Source organism: Emydura macquarii, unplaced genomic scaffold, assembly GCF_026122565.2.
Source record: "Emydura macquarii macquarii isolate MOO-44397 ecotype Brisbane River unplaced genomic scaffold, CSIRO-AGI_Emac_v2 contig_499, whole genome shotgun sequence".
NCBI classification, from domain to species: domain Eukaryota; kingdom Metazoa; phylum Chordata; order Testudines; family Chelidae; genus Emydura; species Emydura macquarii.
The window spans coordinates 3,104,840-3,125,340 of NW_027130636.1; the positions used below are offsets into that span (position 1 = coordinate 3,104,840).

Below are 20,501 nucleotides of genomic sequence, written 5' to 3' on the forward strand. Positions count from 1 at the left end.
CTGAGCGCTTAAGGTGTTGTCTTCTTCCCCATTTTTAAATGGTTTAATCCATCTCAGAGCAGATAAGTTTCAGCTACCCTGCTTTGGGCAACTGGAGCAGTTTCTGAACACAAAAAATAACATACATTGAAGTGACAAGTATAATACATTGAGTGTAAAATGTCAAAGCAGACTCCACAGTGAGAAAGACTGGTGCTGAATTGCACTCTGCATATTTCTCTCCAAGGAAGTAGAACATGTCTAGTGATGCGTCTGGCACTGTGGGAAATACTCTAGTTTATCATCAGAGAAAAGCTGCATGCAATTGTCCTCTAGAAGCCTCATCACAGAGAGGAGTAGCTATTGCAAACTGTTTCATCAGAAAATCAGTGATGGTGAAAGTTGTGGGCACAAAATCAAGGCAAGAAGTTGCTTTTTTTTAGTTTGGTGGAATCCTTTATATTTATGTGCACTCAATGCTCTGGATAAACCAACTGCTGTATTTGTACCTAGAAGCAAACCTACAAATGTACTGCTGTCATACTGGCATCTCAGTAGCTTCAGGTACAGGTAGGTTTCTCAGTTACATGGAGCTGGTCTCTTGAACAACTCATCACAGCTGCTGTTTATGCAGAAGCCGATCTAATCTTTCCATCCTCCTGCCCAATGATTTTTTGGTTCAGGTAATTTTCTTTAACAAACAACTCATGAGATATTCCTCACCAGTTAACAACAATAGGGTTTGAATTACCAGATGAGTGGTGCCTTTCCTGTAATCCTAGTTGTTTGTGAGTATACGTATCCTGAACTGTGCATTCACTATACTCATGTTTAGTGTAGCTGATTAGAACTGTCCGAGGTGAGGATTTCAATGCAAGCTATGGCAACAAATAAAGCAATGGCACTTCAGTGACCTAATGTGAAGTAAAGCCACCTGAAATGTAGTAGCATTAAATATAAGCCATGAGACAGAGTACCAAACTATATTTACTGTATACAGTAGTAAAGGACAACAAATAATGTACAAATTTGTGAATAAACTAAGAGCTCTAAACAGAATATCCCACCCTAGCTCATATATAATAAAATGAAAAAGAAAATAAGGACTTTTCCCAGCAAGATTTCAAGCAAAGAGATTATCTAATGTTGTCAAATTGGTCAGGTAAATATAAAAGGCAGATAATGACCTAATCAAGCAGCAATGGACAACCTATTGGAGGATAATAGGATGACCTTTTAAAAATTTCATTTGGAGTAGAGCCCAAAACATCATACAGAACTGAAAGTTACAAATGCATTTAAAATTCAATACATTTTGGGAAGGAGCAGAGCAGAAATTTCTCAGAAGAACCTTAAGTTACCTTTTCAAGGTTTTTGTGCTTAGCAATCTTTCAATAGCTCTTCTGCACATACAACTTGATCACAAACTTATCAAGAGTCTATTAGCGGTTTTGGTTTGTTTTATGTAAGACCACATTTATCCATAAGAAAACATATTGAAAGAAACCAGAGGCCACATATTTACTAGTACCAAGTGAGTAATAATGATACAACTTCTGTGTTTGTATTAGTCACACAATTTTTTGTCCATCACCTAGTAAACTGACAGTAAGCTGTGACGATGGACTTCTTTTATTTTTTGGTGGATCTTATGGAACGCAATACACTACTGTTCAGTCATGAACACCAGTAGGTTTGGACCAGCATTCTGGTAACTCAATTGCTGACATTAATTCTGGGCAATTCTCTCATTTTTGCTTTTTAAAATTTAACTTTCAATCTATTGTATCAGATTATGATGAAGCACATGTACATTTGCAATATTTTAAACATTTACTCTATATTAAGCCTCATATCTGCATGTATAGTCCTTGTATCAGAGGTTTTAAGTTTTACAGTAATAACTGTGTTTACAACACCTAGTAAAAACTTTTTTAAATCAATCTTTCCTTCCCTTCACTTATCTCTATTGTTGGAGTAGACTTTTAAATTCACTAATGAAGTGAGAATATATTGAATTATTTACATGATTAGAATTATGCAGTGGGAGCAATAATATAACAAGAGCCAGGAATGAACAATCCGTGTCCCAGAATATAGGTGGATACTTAGGCTACAGGTTTATATAAACAAGATAACAGCAGACAGACAACCCATATTTTGCTTAAACTGAAAAGTTAATTCCATTTGGCCCGATTTAAGATGTAGATTAATCCCTGCAGATACAGTTTTGACTTGCACACGCAGTATGTCAGAGGGACAGCAGAACAATTTTGGTAAATGTCCTCTAAAGTTTTAGAAGAATCAATCCCGTGTGATTGGCATGTTCATTTATATTTAATAGCAAATCCAAGGACAGATGAGAAAGTGAGGTGTGACAAGGGTCTTTCAATTCCTCTTCCCAAAAGGACAGCATGTTTAACACACTCCACCTGTCTGCTGTTGAAACACATCAATAGTATCTTCATCTTCCATCTCCAGCTGTTGGATTAATGCAGACGTTTTAATATATACATAGCTATACATTTTAAAAGAGAATTTAGTTCTTGCATTCTTAATAGCACTACTCATTAAGAAGTGTTTACGTTTATACTTTAATGCTTATTAAATTCCCCTCCACCCAATTAGGAAGCAACATCACCCCTTCACTACAGTGTCTTCCCAGCTCCAGTCATAGTTTATTTTGGCCTCCCTTCAACCAAGACATTCCAGGCTGACTGACACTGTGTGTTAGGGAACAAGACACCAGATTTAGGCAGTGAAGTGGGGATCTAAGATCCAAGTCATTAGAGCTTCATGTCAGTCTTTACTTTTCCTTTAGTCTCAACACTCAGATTGTTCCTGCTTGACACAGCACAACTCTGGCCTTCCACTCACACTCCTGTTCCCCGCAGAGTCTCAGGCCTGGTCTACACTTAAAAATTAGACCGATCTAGCTTTGTTATTCAGGGCTGTAGAAAATTTCAGACCCCGAGGACTACAGTTAGGTGAAAACAACCCCTGGTGTAGACACAACTAGGTCAACAGAAGGATTCTTCCATCAACGTAATTACCACCTCTTGGAGAAGTGGATTACCTACATCAACAGAAAAACTCCTTCCGTCAATGTTGGAATCGTTTATGGTGTTACAGAGGCACAGCTGAAGAGCCATGGCTGTGCCACTGTAGTGTAAACATACCCTTAGTATACTTCCCCAAGAAGCCTGAGGCAAGATTCTCTGCTCTGCGTCCTCCTCTCTAACTGCTAAAGATGTGGTTTCTGTTGATTTCATCCCAAACTTGGAAATGAAACCTTCATTCCACTTCCAGCCAACTTCTGCAGCAGTGCACTTTGGACCACTGTGCTGTTCAATTTATCTTCTGAACAATGAGGGCCTGGGAACTAATCTCAAAGGCCAGACCATGAACCCCTTTATTCATGTGAGTAAATGGTCACCACCGTGAACAGTTATTCACATGAGGAGTCCCATTAATTCCGTAGGGATTACTTATGTGGGCACAGAACGTTAGTCTTTTCAGCAAGCCATCCTGGGGTGCACTTCAGTCAGCTGCAGTCAGGATACTCTTTTTCAACCTAGATCATCTCTCTCATCATTTCCACATCCAATTACAAAGTAGCTTTGAGGGCATTCCCAAATGGCCAGAACAAACCAGTTTGGTCAGTGATTATTGTTCTCTCTCAACCCCAAAGGAGAGCTCAGTCCAATCTACACCATCCAGAATATGTCTGGGTTTTGTTTCTTGTATTCCCCACCACAGGCTTGTCCACACCAGGAATTTTCGTTCCTGAAATTTCTCACTATTGTTAATACTGATTCAGCAGAGGCAGTGACAGAAATGTTGTACAGACAAGGCACCAGCAGCCACTTGTGTTTTAATCATGGTCTTGTCTAGACCTACTCTGAGCATGGTTAGGAAGACAATGCTTAAAACTCTGGCTATTTGCAGCCATATCTATACTCTTACTTGCTAACTGGGTCAAGCTCCACCAGTGATAGCAATTATGAGAAATTTTAAAGAGAAAGAAATCCTAGTGCAGATTTTGGGAATTGCCGGGCCTACGACAGAGATATTTTTTTTCTAGATGCAGCCACATCTAAAAATATAAAGAATTCTGCTACAGTTATTACAACATATTTTTGTACCTGTGCAGGCGTGTCAGTTTCATTAATTGGTTGTCCATCAAATCTGAATCTAATCTGTCTCATTGACAAACCCTGGAAGTTAAAGTAATTAATATGAGATATGGAGCTCTTACTTTGGAATCCAAATAAAATAAGTTTATTGATTAGGAGTAAGTATTTGCTGTAACGTGTAAAGATCAGAATTCAGAAGATGTAAAGTGACAGGAGAGCTACATACATGTTGTAGTATATGAATTGACCCATATGTCAAAATCCTAATTTAGCTTGAGGTCCCAGGGCAGGCGCTGTATGAGCAGGACATCTGTTCTAGAATAGCACATACCCTGTAGGCCAGAATCCGATACCCTTATTTCTCACTGAGTGGCAATCAGAATTTGGCCCCCAGGTATTCTGGCAAGGAGGAAGATGGCAACATTTAACACCAGTAAGGCAGGGGGGAAGCAAGGTGAGAAAACCAAGGGCAAAGGTTTAAAAAAAAATTCCTATGGAAAGAGAGCAATGGGATGGCAAGGGCTGAGGAGGACAAAACAACAGAAGGAGAATGCAGAGAAATGTTTTTAGATAATCATAGTAGCAACCGCATTTCATTTAAAATGTACTTGAAAAAAATGAGAACACTGCCCAGAAACTGAAGCAGCAAATTTTCTGTCAAATCACATATGAAGTCTTGGACCCTACTGATAAGAAATCAGATTCTGTTTCAACCCAGGTACCCTCCACCCGCTCCAGTTCTCTAACCCTGAAAAAAAACCCAGGGAAATATCAAACAAAAACTATTTTGACAAAACCTTTCAAGCTGACTTTCTATATAGACTACTACACCCAAAAAGCTACATCAAAAGAATGTTAAGCTTGCAAAATCAAACACTTGAAATGCCAAAATTAAGTTTGCCCATTCAACCTTAATTCTGCTCTACTGTGCCTACATATTGGTCTTTAATTACATTATCACATAACTATTTTTTCCCAAGACCCTGCCTCATTCTATCTGCAGATCTTTAAAAATTATTCTGCCCTCTGAAATCTGTTGGAGCTCCTGTTTTATACAGACATTTCTGAACAACTGCAGCCAGATACAAGGCATCCCAGGCGATTCAAAGAGACCTTGGGCATTATTCCTTTACCTCCGTGTTTTCAAGCTTGAGGGAGAGGACCCGTGGGGGACACTGAGCTACTTCAGGGACTAGGGGATGTGATACGGGGCAAAGGTGAGGATCTGTGTAGATGAAAAAAAAAAAGTAGCAAGACCCTAGATACCCCCCACCCCCACAGCAAATATGTTGCTTTGTCAGCAGGTAAAGCGGTGTACCACTTCTTGAAGAAACAACAAGAGTCCTGTAGCATCTTAAAGGCCACTCATGTTCCTTCCCTTCTTTCACTGTGGCCCCTAACATAGCTGGCCATGGGTGCAGACTCAAGACTCAGGCCATCAGCCTAAGCCACTCTTCTGCTTTGCCATTGGTGGCACCAAAGCATGCCCCCTGTACCTGACAATATGTAGCTTTCTGTTGAGTGGGGGAAGAGAGCGTAAGCTACCAGAGCAGAGTGGTGCAGGGGAATAGAGGGACAGCAAAAACAGTAAGGGAAAAAGAGAGAAAAAGAAGAAAAAGAAACGACAGACAACTACTTTTCATCTTTAAAACACTCTGCAAACTGCTGAAACTTCACCCCATGCTTGTCAGGTGGATAATGATTTTATATTTGTTATAACTGAATTTAAGAAGTCTAAGGCATCAGAGGGAATTAGCGTCAAAACTGGGATTAGAGATCAGGAGTTCCTGGCCCCTAATACCAATGTTAGAGAACCAGGAGGGTTCGATGAGGAGAAAGTCGTTTTGATTAATTAAAGTGTAACTGAAACCATATTTTTCAAACCTGACAGAGAAAGGTAAGCCCCAAAATCCATATTATACTATACTCTCTTATAATGGCATCTATTCATTCTCTGGTGCATTGGTATTTAATACATTTTATGAAAAGAAGAAAAGTTTCTGTAATGCCAATGTCTTTCATAAAACAAGTCATCCTTTTGACTCTGTCAGTGTGATAATTCATAAGTAATGCTGGACCACAACTTATAAAAGCTATGTTAAATATATGTACCTGTCTCTCACAATAAGCCTTCATTAGTTTGCTTAGAGGTGTGTGCCTTTTTATTTTGAACTGCACCACTGATCCATCCTGGCCAGCTACTTTTAGATTGATGTGGTCATTCTCTGTTTTTACTCCTTCCTGCAAAAAAAAATGCAAAGATGAACGTCACTATTTGTGAGTAAAAGTTACCTGAAGAATCTGGAAAAGACTGATAAGACAATACTTTAGCAAACGGTTGCCACACAGAAGCATTTCTTCCTACGAATAAAGGTTTGATGATCTCCACAGCACACAGAAAAAAACCCTTCAAGTTTTGTGTTTGCCTCTGAAGCTTGCAGGCAGAGATAAAAGCAAGAAGCTTTAGAACAAATTATTAAAAACTGAACAAATTCCAATATTTTCATCTGCAAACTCAGACCATCCTGAGGGGAAGTTAGTAGATTATTCATACTCAATGGCAAAACACTATGTTAACACACAGTAAAGGTTGCTTCACCCCTGTGCAGAACACTAAGTCGAGCAAAACTCAAATGTCTGAAAAGCAAGAAATGCGCAGTTAAGTTTGGCCATGCAACCTTAACTCGGTTCTCTTTCAGTAATGCCCCAATACGCCCCATTAACACACATACCTTTAACTCTGCCAACCCCACAGTTGCTGAAATGTTCAAGCTCTTCACCTCTTTTTACAACCAATTCACTCTCACCCACAGGATTCCAGCTAACACTGTTAAAGGACCAAAATATAAGATGCCCTTGGCCCCATTCCCCCTCCCTGCAGTTCTCTGTCCCTGGCTCTTCCCACCCAATATAACACAATTTTTTGGTTAGACTGGCTGCTGACAATCTGGCTGTGTTCACAGTAAACCTCCCCATAACATAAAAACATGTAATGACACAAACAACTTCTAGCAAGCAACATGAGATATTGTCCCTCAAAGACTTAGTAGGTACCATTCACTCTCTCTCTCACACACACAATGGCTATTTTTTTCAGGGCTTGTATCTCCGGAACTCCTGGCTCAAATGACCTCAAATGTGGGTCTGCAGATTTCAGAATACTTATAGAAGCACTGTCCTTTAAACAGGAAGGGTAGAGGGAGGATGGAAGGAAAGGCCAAGGGCTCCACATCCTCTGCAGCACAGGAAGCTCTGGAAGGTGTGAAGTGGCCCACTCATATCAAAGTGTTGGTCACTGCTGAATGAGAACACCCCATGGAGATGAATACAGCAGAAATAACAGCTCTGAGATGTGTGAATTGCTTCATTCATCTCAGTGGGTGTTTCCATCCCCCTCCTGAGTGCTTTAGAGCCTGTGGTATGCATGAAGATGTCAATTCTCAGCTCCCCACACAAAAGGGCATATCTTCCCCAGATACTGGCTCACAGGGAGGGGGCCTCAGACCCTCCAAAAAAGGGCAATCCACCCCCAAACCCAGCTCACATGAGAAGGGAAGGGAGTGGGATCCAACACCTGTAGATAGGCATAAGCCCCCCACCCCAGTCCTGGCAGACATGAGAATAAGTGAGAGGGGCTCAAACACCTCCAGGGGTCAAGGCCCCACATATCCCAGCTCATATAAGGAGGGCAGTAAGGAGGTTTCAGATCTCCCTAGGGGGACAAGAGCTCCCCAGATCTGGGTACACATATAGGAGGGGAGAATATGGGGTTGACAAGTACCTGTGCCCCTATTTTCCCACTCCCCCTGCCACTCAATCCCACGTCTCCCTTCCCAGTATCCCACCCCTACATTCCCCCTAACTTTCAACCTTCTCCCCCATACCACACCTCCCCACTTCTCCCCCCTTCTCTTGCTGCAGCCCCAAACCTCTCTTCCTCTGTTCCTCCACCTCTCCTCTCCACAAAGCAATCATGTCCCTCCTCCCCCCAATCCCACAAATACAGATTACATTTCTACGAAAGACTCAAATTGTAGTAATGTCCAGCCATTCAGTCCAAAACTTCATTTGCTTTAGGTGGGGGCTTGTGATTAACTTATCCTGAGTTATAAAAATTGAAAGGCAAGTTCACACCCACCAATCCCAATGAGGGCTACGATTCATCCAATCACTAGTACCTCTCAGCCTAAAAGTTCAAGACAGCAGAACGAAATTGGGAGGTCTGTATCTCGGTAATCTCTTGGTCAAATGGCCTCAAGTTTGGACTCCTAACCCTACTATGTGCCCCCAGGAGGAACACCAAATTTTACAGCAATCTGAATAATCATTTGTATGTTAGAGCACCCGGAAAACTCAAGCTTTAAAGCTTTATAAAATGGCTGTTGAGGGTATACAAAAGAAAAGTCAGCTGCCGGGTGTGGTAGCATGTAGGTGCAATGGCAATACTATATTGGAGAGTGGAAGCAATCTCCTAAAAGTATGCCTCCAAGTACATTGTGTGAATTCAACTATCTCCTAACACCTCAGAGTAGTTTCCAGTGTGCAAGCTGTCATTAGGTTCAGTTTTGCAAAGGTAGTTTATATGATGCCATCGAATTTGGACGCAAGACACACAAGTACTTTCAGTATTTCCTTTACCATCAGCATTGTGCGTGCTTCTTGCATAGTCAGAATATGTTGTTGGAACATATACTTCGCTGTTGAAACATATACTTTGGTTCCTTAAAGCAAATGCAGTTTCCTATCTGATTTAGGATGGTTCTACAATAAGAAGCCATTTGCCAAATTCCACATTGGTAGCCTACACTGCTGATATTTGGACAGCGAAAATACTTGCTATTATATGCTCTAACCCTTGTCCAACAGATGTGCTCCAACTATGAGACACGGTGACGTCAGACCTTGTAAATATTTCTATGACACACAATACACATTTTCCGATCAGCCATGAACCCTCCAATTTCTCAATTAATGTTCTTCCAACACTTATTAATAGCTTTCATATTGTCACTGTAGTGATTATTCAGACGCTCAGCCAAATTAAAGAAAACTACTGTATATCAGCTCCTGGACAAAAATCACTGATGCGGTCCAAATCTGCTCTCATACATTGTGCAAGCTGTATATCAGGAATAAGGCCCATATATTTCTGCCTGACTGAATCACTGTGTCAGACAGATCAGAATCTCTTAAGTCATCGGTGCTGCTGCAGAGTGGGCAAAACATGATGCCAACCTCTTTTTTCCTCTCCCCACACAAATCAACCTGCAGTCAGTAACTCCAATGTCATGGTATACTCAGTTGCTCTCTTGCAAACTTCTGCAACCTTGTGATTCAGAAATTGCCCAGAAAGCACACATTAGCACCTCTGCACAGCAATCCCTCAGCAATCAAGGTACCGAGATCCTCAGTTCCAAATACCACATTAATCTGGCCTGAGATCAGGAAGTAGCCACTTGGCCCCATCCCTCTGCCAGGGGCTAATGAAACATAGATTTTCTCAATCAATCCATGGCTTGCCTACCAGCAATTCACATATATCCTCCTCTCCCCATAAAACCCCTCCCCTCACTGCAGCCCCAAACTCCCTCCCTCTATTGCCCCACTCCTAATATCCCTCTTCTTCCAAGATGTATTCACATGTCTAATTTTCCTTCCACAGACTCTGATTACACTGCTCCCCACTACCAAAAAAAAAAAAAAAAATGCCACTCATGACTCACAAATTGCAGCACCTTTCGACCACTCAGTCTAAATCTCCTTTTGTTGGGGGGTATAGGGGTGTGTGAGCGCATGATTAATTTATCCTTAATTAAGTTAGTTGAAGGGTGAGCTCACAGCCATCAATTTCAATAAGATCTGTGATTCATCCAGTCATTATACTGTTGTTAAACTGAGAGGTACTAAGGCAGCAGACAGACGTCAACCAGTTTTGGAGGGGGGGCTCATAACTTGGGAACTCCTCAGTCAAATGACCCCACATTTGGATTACTAATGGTACCCCCACGCTCCCATGAGGTGCATCAAATTTCAAAACAATTCAAGCAAACACTTTTAGAGTGCTTACAAGATTCGAGCTTTAAAGCACATTAAATGGCAAAACAGTTCATAGAGATGTAACGTTGCCTGGTGACAGCTTGTGTCCTTCCAGAACACTGAGCCAAGCAAAACTAAAACATCAAAAAAACCAGGAAATACAGAGGTAAAGTTCACACCCACATAATCTTCAAGTGGATCAGGTTCAAAGGACGACTGTTTGTCATCTTGAGCTATCCAGCTGGTATGAAATGTTGAAGGCTAACTATTAACTCCTCTGTCTGCACATGCTATTAGAGGTGGGAATAGGCTTACGAGCCTTAGTGTGCCTAAATGGAGAAGCAAATGCTTTTTCAAATAACATTTTAAAGCGATTTCTGCCAAAGGGCTGAAGTGCCATGCACTCCAATGGGATGTCTGAGACCCTGGTGCAACCATCTGAGACCTGGTTGGATCTCTATCTGTGAGCAAAAAAGCATTGCCTGGATGTGTCACTTTTAAGAAAAGTTGTTTTTTCCTCGCAGAGCCTGTATCTCGGGAGCCCCTTCAGTAAATGGCCCCAAATTAGGATCACTAACCATATCCCATGTCCCATCACATACCCTGAATTTCAAGGCAATCTGATTAACAATATGGATTTTAAAGCACTTAGAACTGTTGAACTTTAAACAGAAAACTGATTTTAACCTTAACAAAATGGTGGGAATGGAAACCCTTTAGCCATATTCTGTACTGCCACATGAATGCTGTAAGCAATGTACATTTTCTTAAATATCATTCTACATCTGGGTGCCCTAAAGATTGGTGGGTGTCATGTGCTACCTTGGGTAAAACTTGACAGACAGACCATTTTGACCCACATCACATTCATAGTTTGATCTCTAGCTCAATGCAAAAAAAAAAAAAAAACGCCTCCTAGAACATTTTGGAAAACGGCTGTTTTCCTCAGGGCATATATCTCCAGAACTCCTAGCTCAAATGTCCCCAAATTTGGGTCACTAACCCTACTCTACATTCTTTTGAAGCACACCAAATTTCCAAGTAATCTGACTAAGTATGATGATTTTAGAGGACTTTGAAAGGCCGACCTTTAAACAGAAGTCGTGATGCAACTGTAACTCTGGTAGCCCTGTCTTGCTACTATAATTATCTGGACCCCATTTATAAGACACTGCAAAGATCTGCAAGTTATAGAACATTCACTAATTTCCCTTTAAAATGGTCAGCGTTTTGTTAGTGATGAGCATCTAGTTGCACCATAGAAATAATATAAAAAATGACAAAATAATTCTTATTAGATTCAACTACAAAGTTAAATGGGGAGTTTCATTAACTTCAATAGAAGCAGAATTACATTAATGCTAAGTGCTTTTGAAATCCCCACCCTAAATGCTTAGAGCATGAGGCATTATTTCAACTCCAATAATAAGAGAACTCATTTTATAATTCTTTATTTGCTTTGAAGTGTTACTCACCAAATGCTATATTTAACTGAAAGCACTTCCAAGTATTTTCTTGTTCATGGCAGTCTGTCTCCCAGAACCTCCCAATCAGCTCTCCTCCCAACCCACCCCCAAATCCCTATGTAGAAAAAGGAGATGATTTCAGGGCACTAAACTACAGTGCCTGCCACCTCTCAGAAAAGACCCAAACCACCACCTGGTCAGCACTAGCACTGCAGACTAACGGTAGAGGTCAGCCAAACTCCACCCTTCGCAAAGACAGAGAAGAGAGCTGCTCTCTGGCACTAGTGAGCGTCCCTGTGAATAGCAGCAGGAGCACACACTCAGTGGGTTGAGAGATCAGAATCATTAGCTTCAACTGTTGGTTTACATGCAGAAGACAATGACTATTACAAGCAAGGTACAGGGAGAGAACTGGAATAAGAACTAATGGTCATGTGAAAGTTAAGGGACAGCGTATACACAAGGAGGCAACAGGCAAGGATCATTTTCCTTTCCTACACAGAGAAAGTGGCTTAAGTTACAAATAAAAATTGCAATACAAGGTTTAAATAAGTCCATAGAGAGGTACGAAATCTAGAACAGGAGACTATGAAAGCACTCCTTAGAAAATTCTGCAGGGGAGACACACTCCTGTGCTGAGAGGAACTGGGCTCTATCTCTTCCTACAACCATGTGTCTCTGGGGAAGCTGCACAGAACCTGATAAAGACTCAGCTGGCAACAAATGGAGAAGCAGTTGCAGCTGGCACTATCGGACACTGATGATGTCATTGAAAGGTATGTCTACTCTGCACTCCTTTTGGTGACGTGTAGAGTACATAGATAAAATGCTCCCCTAGCACTGGCATAACTAGATGGTGAGGCACTGCTTAGGTGAGCAAAGATATGCCTGAGCCTTGTGGGTCTGTACCCAACACAGCTCTCTATTCACCCAAGCAGTGCCTACTGTCCTGCAGCTGCCTCCCCACAGCTGGGGTCCTTCTCCATGACAGTGAAAGACTCTGGCACCAGGGAGGCAGCACCGCCAAGCCTTTCCCCATTGCCTCCTCCTGCCAGAGCCTTCCACTGACATGTACCTACACTACAACACGGACACAGCTTACTTTGCACAGCAGTTCATAGAAACACATACCATACATGCCACCACAAGAGGTGTGTAGTGTAGACATAGCCTATCTGTTCTCTAGTTTTGCCTCTGGACATTCTCTCCTCTGCTGATTAGCTATTTGTTTTACCCCCCCCCCCACTTAAATCTCACTCCACCTGCCCTCCATGCTCCACGCTCTCTCTCCCCTCCCTTTCCTACCTCCCTTCCTTTTCTGTTAAACTCAACCCATCTAGTCATAATGGGTTCCCCCAGAAAAACCCAAGGCACTGACATGTTCTCAAACCATCACGTGGGTTTGCCCTGCTTGTATGTTGTATCCCTTTGCCCTACCCTTTGTTTATTTAGATTATAAATTCTTTGAGGCAGGGATTATCACTGTTTGTATATTGCCTAGAAAAATGGATCCCCATTCTCAATGACATCTAGGTGCTGCTACCACAAAACAAAAAAGTCTCCTAGCACTCTTTTGGGTACTATAATAATTTCTAATTCTTTTTGGAAAGCCTGAAACAGTCATCTTTTTAATTCACATCTTTTGTTGGCGTTATACATTTGAGCCAAACATGACTACTACCAGAAACAACATAACTTCTGACAGTCAAGACACATTCCTGCCCCTTTTTTTCCTTATTATCCTGGTATCTACTTGGAGCACAACACATGTTTCCATCAAACACAGCCTCGCTAGTTTATCCATCTTGCCTTACATCCCAAATCACCACATTAAAAATCTATACTAAATTTAACAGCAATGACTGTCCTTTAGGTACTGAGAATGCAAAAATCCTAACCATGCTCTTCATCTTAGGAATCATACAACTGCCAGAAACTGTCACCCAAGTTATCAGCACAGATGGGTGAACTCTCCAAGTAAGCCAGTGCAATAGCACAGGTTACTTTTTCCTCCATTACTAGGTGGAGATTTCACCCTTTCCTTAAAATGGCAGATTCTTACAAATGAACAGAAGTAAGAGAGAAAGTGATCTTCTCCAAAAGTCTCTAAAAAGGATTCCAGGTTCTGAAGGGTACAATCCAGAGAGGAAAAGATCTATCAGTAGAGCCACAGAAAAGCTATATCAAGTATAGATAGTAAAATCCAGTCGGGTCCCTAGATTGATTCTTCCTTCCTTCAGCTCAAGGCTGCTTCCAGCACAGGAAGTTTCTAATCGCAGTGGAAGGAACAAGGACTATTAAAAATTATGTGGACCAAAAGTTTAAAAGCTCACTGGGGAGGGGCTGTTGTCCTAAAAAACAACTTTAACAACTTTTTTGCTCACGTCTTTATCATATGCTCCGTACATCACCCTAAATCTAAGGTGGCCCACAACAGTCAAGAAAAAGCTAAGATTTACAAGTTAGGCACTCTGTTTCCTATATAACAGCCTGCATCTCTGTTAGTTTTTCCACCAAGTCCCTTCCCTGCAACGTTCTAGTTTGCCACAGTATGTGGCTTAGAGTTTTGGACACAGATCTCCAAGGGCAATCTCGTTCTGTTCTATATAGATTCTTACAGTACATTGATCACAATAGCATCTGAACACTTCCAATAGCACACTAAGTGACGTGACTACACATCTGTCATATATTGTTTGTTCTCTCATCCTCTTCCTAGAGGAGGAAGTGTGTGCATGGGAGTGTGTTGGTTCGGTAGTATCTGACCCCACCCCCACTTCTTTTTTTAGCGTAAATATACCCATTGTTAAGTGTTTATAATATAGAAGGCAAGGCAAAAGAAATGCACCTTGCACTTGAAGAAAGTAGAGAGGTTTGTGGTAGTACTTAGTCCCTGGGGGAGCTCTTTCCAATGTCTCAGAAACCCCTGGAGAAAGCTCTTTCTCCTGCACAGACACGCCTTACTCTTAATGTTGAAAGTTCCACTGTGCCAGAGGAGCGGGGTTGTCGACCATGGTCCTCATCCCAGAGCTTTAGACAATCTTTTAGATATCCTGGGCCCAGGCCATGGAGCACTTTGAAGATAATGATCGAGACCTTGAAAGTGATTCACTATTCTATGGGAAGCAAGTGATTGATGTGCTCATGGTAGCCTGTGTTGCTGAGAAGATGTGCTACGCCAATTGGAGTTTCATACATGCTGAACATTTCATGCCCAGATATATCGCATTGCTGTAGTCCAGCGGAGAGGTGCTGAAGGCACAAATAACAGAGGCCAGGTCTCTTTGTCCACCAGGATGGGACAGTGTCTCCAAGCTAAGTAGAGATGGAAGAAAGCACTGCTTACAGATGCTGCCACCATGAGAACTCGGCATAAGTGAGGAATCCAAGAGTACTCCTACAGTCTAGACTATGGACTGAACTGACCAACTGTAGGTGTCTGTTTTAACCAACGGAAACAGCACCATGGCTGCCGGCTGGCTTTTCAAGATACTTTCCTTTGCCCACCAGCATCACCTTTGTCATTCAAGCTCTCTTTTGTGAGATTACACTTTTTAGGGGATCCCTCAAAAAGACACCAAAGAATTCCTCAGACTTGAATGAGATCTTGCCCAACCAATCTTATTCCAGGGATTCAAGGGAAAATTTCAGCCACCCCAACTTCCAACAATTCCAATATTGCCAGATTTTTCATCTCTTTTCCTCCAGCAGACAACAGCTAAAAGCCTCCCTGGGGTGTCTTCTCTAGACAACAAAATCTTGCCAGCCAAGGAGCCCATCACTGCCACAGGAGAGCTGAAGAACGCTCTCCTCCTGAACCTCCTGACAGATGGGCTCTGAAGATTATTCAAGCAGGTCTTCTCAGTAATTCCTAAGCCCTTCCTTTCTGGCCACCTTACCACCCGTATCAGCCAACCTTGCCTCTATTAAAGAGGCATAGTGGTAGCCTGTATAAAGCATTGCTGCAACTCTGGCCCTTAGAAAATTATCTGAGACTATCAGGAAGAGGCACTGGCTCATCAATTGATCCCTCACTCCATCTGTTCAGCTTTCCATCCTCTGGTAAAAATCTTGTTTTCATCTTCAGTAACAACCTTTGAATGGCAATACAGTGATCATGTGGTTCTCCAAATGAAAAAGTGGCAAGCTTCCAATTGTTAGCATTCTATTTTTTGAAGATGGTACAGTAATGACTTGTAAGATCGGTTACATTTCTTGAACGAACATCATCACGATCCCGTAACACCAGGGCAAGTCAATGAAAGACATTCATCTCCAAGGCAAAACCAAAGTGGTCCACTGGCCGAGTGGCGTCACTTCTCAGCTGGACTAGAGTAATGCAACGTACGTGGGCACATCGCCTTTAGGAAACTCCACTAGCAGAGAACGTTGCAAGTTGTCGCCTCGGCAATCGAGGCTCCTGCGAGTATATGAAACCTCCCTGCGCTTGTGATGGTGGCTTCGGACCGAATTTCAAACCACAGTCGACATCTCAGTTCTCATCTTCCAGGCACGCAAGCATCCTGGGCCCAGGCGGTCTAGGAAGACAGTGGAAGGAGGCCTCCCGCAACCCAGGTGCTAGCCTCCCGGTACCTTTCTTTCACCTGCCTTCTTGACCACGAAACGCAGCCCCAGGCCCATGCCAGCAAGTCCTGCCGAGATTAGCGACCCCGCACACCAGGGCTCAGAGTCCCCACGTGGCCAGGCCAGGGCGCTCAGAGATGCGGCGGGGGGCGGTGGGAGAGGGGCGACCCGTGCAGCAAACCCAGCGCTGCTCCCTCGCTCCACAGAGGCCCGGCCCACCCCGCAGCAGGCCCCGCTAACCGAGCTCCCGCCACCCCTCAGGTGCGAGGCGGGGCGGGTCGGGGTGGGTCTCAGGGAGGCCGTTGAGCCAGACGGGCCGGCTCCGGACCGCGGCGCGCGGCCAGGCCGGGGGGCAGCCTCTCGGCTGGGCGCGGAGGGGCGGCGCGGGCCCGGCCGTTACCTTGGGCTTCTCCTCAGACATGGCGGCGCCACAATCCCGCTCTCGGCTCCCGCCGCGTCTTGTCTCCCGTCCCAAGTCCCGCCGCCACCGCCCGCGAGAGCGCGCTTCGCCCCCCAAATCCCCGGCCTCTGATTGGCTTCGGCGGGGGCCGCGCGCCGGTGCGCGGTCACGAGGCGCGCTCGCGAGCGATACTCTCTGTCGGGGGCGCGCTTTGGGGGCGGAGACAGCAGGAGGCGCTGGGAAGTGCGTCATCAGCAGAGAACCGGAAGCGGCGCAGGAGGATGCCAAAGAGGGGGGAGGGGCGGCGGGCGAAGCTCCCTATAGACCCTCGGTGGGGAGGGTCATCCCACTGCTGCATAACCCCCCCGGGGGAGGGGCGCTCCCACAGAACGCTGGGGACAGCACCCCAAAAAGCGCTGGGGGAGGGGCAAAGGGGGGAGGAGAGCGCGCCACAGAACCTGTGTGGAGGGAGGGACAGCGCTGAGCCACCCCCGCGACAGCCCCCAGAGAGCGTCACACCGGCCGGTCAGGGAGGGACACCTATGCCCTGAGGAGGCAGCAAGCGGGTTGGGGGGCGGTGGTGCCCCTGTCTGAGAACACTCATGGCTACGAACACAGGGAGCGTAGCGCTCTGACATGGGCCTTGACAGCGCTCTTATCCCTATTTTAAAGATGGGGAAACGGAGGCGGCATATATGTATACAAATACTTGGGTCCCTGTGTGTGCGCTCATGACTTTCCCCCAGCACATGCACAAAACATGCCACATATAGACTTGCACACACCTGGAAATGTCTGGCTCTACCCTTGTATGTCACTAATGGACACTACATGTATGTAGAAATGAACATGAACACACACACTCATGCAGGTACCTGCATAAACATATATGATCACGTGTCCATGTACACACGAAAACAGCCTCTCAAAGGTGCTTATCCATAGAAAGATACACACAAACATTTACACACGAAACAGCCATCTTGAAAACCCATATGCACACTCAAAGGATGTATCTACCCCCCAACATGCACACACACATAAGAAAGCGTGAACACAATGTATGCACACACACTTTTCCCATACATGCGCAAAAACCCACAAACTTGAACATGCACATGCATGTATACATAGGTTTGCACACATGCACATATACAAAAACTGACAACTGTATATGCTCAGGAAAACAGGAACCACACACTCTCATGCATATAACATGTGCAGTAACACGTGCATGCCAAACGTGTACACAAATGCACCCACACAATTCAGACCCATGCACGCAAAAGTGCACACATTCATGTACAGAAAAATTGCACTTATGTTGGGGGTGTATTTGCGTAGGAATATATATGCATGTGCTAATACATATACAAGACATATGATACAAGAGGTCAGACTAGATTATCACAATGGTTCCTTCTAGCCATGGAATCTATGAAAAGACTTGCATATAAAACCACACAAATGTGTACATAAAATCATATATATGAATATATGTATGCTCTCAACCCCCCACACATGCATATGCATATGTGTATGTGCACACAAACGCAATAGTTCACACACATCAGTCCAACCTTCTTCCCTTGTAGATGCAATATAAGATACACATAAGGAACAAGGATAGCAGTCCCAAGCCTGCTTACACCATAAATTGCTGTGTTTTGGTGAGAAGGAGAGACTGACTGCTCATCCCATGACTTTTGTATAGCAGCCGAATTCATTGCCCACCATCCAGGATCTTAATGGAAATACTCTTTCTACCTACTTTATATTAGGAATTACTGCATGTGTACCAAATGATTTACAGCAGTTATCCATAACTTCCCTCTATTGATACAGCAGCTACTGTTGGGATGACAGAGGTCACCTGCAAATAGTTGAGTTATTTAGCAAATGGGAATGGTAAGGGCCAGACAAGACTCAATCCCAACAAGTATCACAATTTGTAATCAGTGCAATTGTATAATAAATTTGTTGTCTTCCAGGTACTTCACAGTTGTCACTCTGCTGCACAACCTGGCCTCTTAGAACTTGTGGAGTCAAACTAGAGCTGCTGCTCGAAAAGCACAGGCCCTTACTTCTTGAGAGAAGGAAGAAACTGAGTAGTAAACGGCTGATAACTTAATCAAACAGTTCCGATTCTCTCAGTTCTGATTCTCTCCAGCAGAGGACGGTGGTACACATATATTGTATGCAGTGTAGTTGTAGCCATGTCTGTCCCAGGATATTAGAGACAACGTGGGTGAGGTCATATCTTTTATTGGACCAAGTTCTAACCACAGACTCTCTAACCAACAGAAGTTGGTCCAATAAAAGATACGACTTCACCCACCTTGTCTATCCAGTGGTACACATAGATAATTGCCCAAAGCTTATTTTTATAGAAGATTTTCTTACAAGCTATTCCTCCCCCACATTCATAATTGTGCAAACCACCCCTTCTATTGAGTATTGAATAATAAATAATACCTAGCTATTATGGTGTACTTTTCATCCATCAATATCTAACAACATTTCTGGGGCAACTACAACAAGTGGTTACATGGAAAAGTAATAGGAGAAATGTTTTTTCAGCGATCTTTTTATGTAATATAGCAGCAGGAAACAACAATGGGAACAACCATCGCTCCATGGACAAATCATGAGGCATAGTTTGAGAACTTCTGCACCACCCAATCCATTACAACACAAAGATTAACCTGTCAAACTGGAAGTCTGTTATGGTCTGTTATGTATTCAGTGCTGTTAATAAGAGTTGTGGATTTTGAAGCTGGTGCTCTGTGATTCACTGATTCCACCAAACCTCGACCAAAAAGAGATCCAAATCAGGCTTTGTCTAGCTGTGATGCTGAGCATGTCACTGCTGGAGGGGCTTTTCACCTTGCACAGAAGAGTTCCCAATTTCCCAGCAAACAGTCCTTTAGAACAAGGAGTTAGGGGGATGAAGCCTGGTCAGGGAAAGAAAACCAAATTGGAACATGTGCAGGTGATGATGTGGGCTGTTGGTTGTAGCTGATGGGTAGTTGCTGAAATTTTAGCAAACAGATGTTTCTTTTTAACTGTGACAACTAAATCAAAATCCACTCCCCCCCTCCACACACACAATTTCCTTCCTTTTTTCCTGCTAATTGCTGACCTAATGCTTTATTCTTTACCTTATCTCTGCCTTCTTTCCAATGTTAAATTTAATGGTTTAACTTCCCTGCTTCAGTTAGAGAAAGTATCTTTTTCTTGGGGTTGCCTAACCCGAGCTCCCTTTCTCCCTTTAAATAGTCTCTTTTGTCCAAGTCTTTCTGATACTACAGAACCTTTCCTTTTCACATCCCACCTGGAGTGGTTTGGGAATTTTTGGATGAAATGTTTTTTCTGTCAGAAAATGCTGATTCATTGAAACCAAAACTTTTTACAGACACATACGTTTTCTCAGGTCCAGAATGGAATCTCTGGTCAAAACCAGATCGAAAACACAAGAACCCAGAATCGACACTCACCCAGAGCTTAGGAACATTCAACCGGGAGATCTAGTTTCAAGACCTTGCTCTGCCTAATTTACAGCAGGACTTGAAGCTGGGTCTCCCGAATGAGTGCCTTAACCACTAGGCTATTAGCTATTCTTACTCTCACTCTCATTTTTCAGGAAAGGTCTTGTCTTCATCCTGCTACAGAATGGGAATTTAAATGCAGAATGGACAAAACCTGTTTCCCATCCAGCTCTATTCCCAACTCAACTAATTGCCCTCCAACCCCACTTCCAGATTTCTGGCTGCTGAATGAATGATGCTTCTATTACTCAGCCAAGCCAGGCATCTGGACTCCCTTCCATTCTTTGTTTTGAGCCTTAGATCAGCTCTATTTTTCCAACAGAATATACAGATCTGCTGGGGCATACTAAGA

At 43.3% G+C, this 20,501-nt stretch overlaps 1 protein-coding gene across 1 annotated transcript; it reads right to left on the reverse strand.

Annotated features, from left to right (window-relative positions):
• Positions 1-948: 948 nt before the first annotated feature.
• SUMO3 (small ubiquitin like modifier 3) lies at positions 949-16,758 on the reverse strand. The gene is made up of 4 exons (XM_067538742.1): positions 16,602-16,758; positions 6,228-6,356; positions 4,125-4,196; positions 949-2,460 (listed from the first exon to the last, which is right to left on the reverse strand). The coding sequence occupies exons 1-4, from the start codon at positions 16,620-16,622 to the stop codon at positions 2,398-2,400; spliced, it is 285 nt and encodes a 94-aa protein (XP_067394843.1). The 5' UTR covers positions 16,623-16,758; the 3' UTR covers positions 949-2,397.
• Between the last annotated feature and the right edge of the window lie 3,743 nt (positions 16,759-20,501).

What these genes read in the sequence shown, in the direction of transcription:
- SUMO3 (XM_067538742.1), bottom strand. Translation starts at nt 16,622, where the DNA reads ATGTCTGAGGAGAAGCCCAAG. An exon ending in TGTCTGAGGAGAAGCCCAAG is followed by an intron (nt 6,357 to 16,601) that starts GTAACGGCCGGG and finishes TTTTTTTTGCAG; the next exon opens with GAAGGAGTAAAAACAGAGAA. An exon ending in AAACTGACACGCCTGCACAG is followed by an intron (nt 2,461 to 4,124) that starts GTACAAAAATAT and finishes TTAATCCAACAG; the next exon opens with CTGGAGATGGAAGATGAAGA.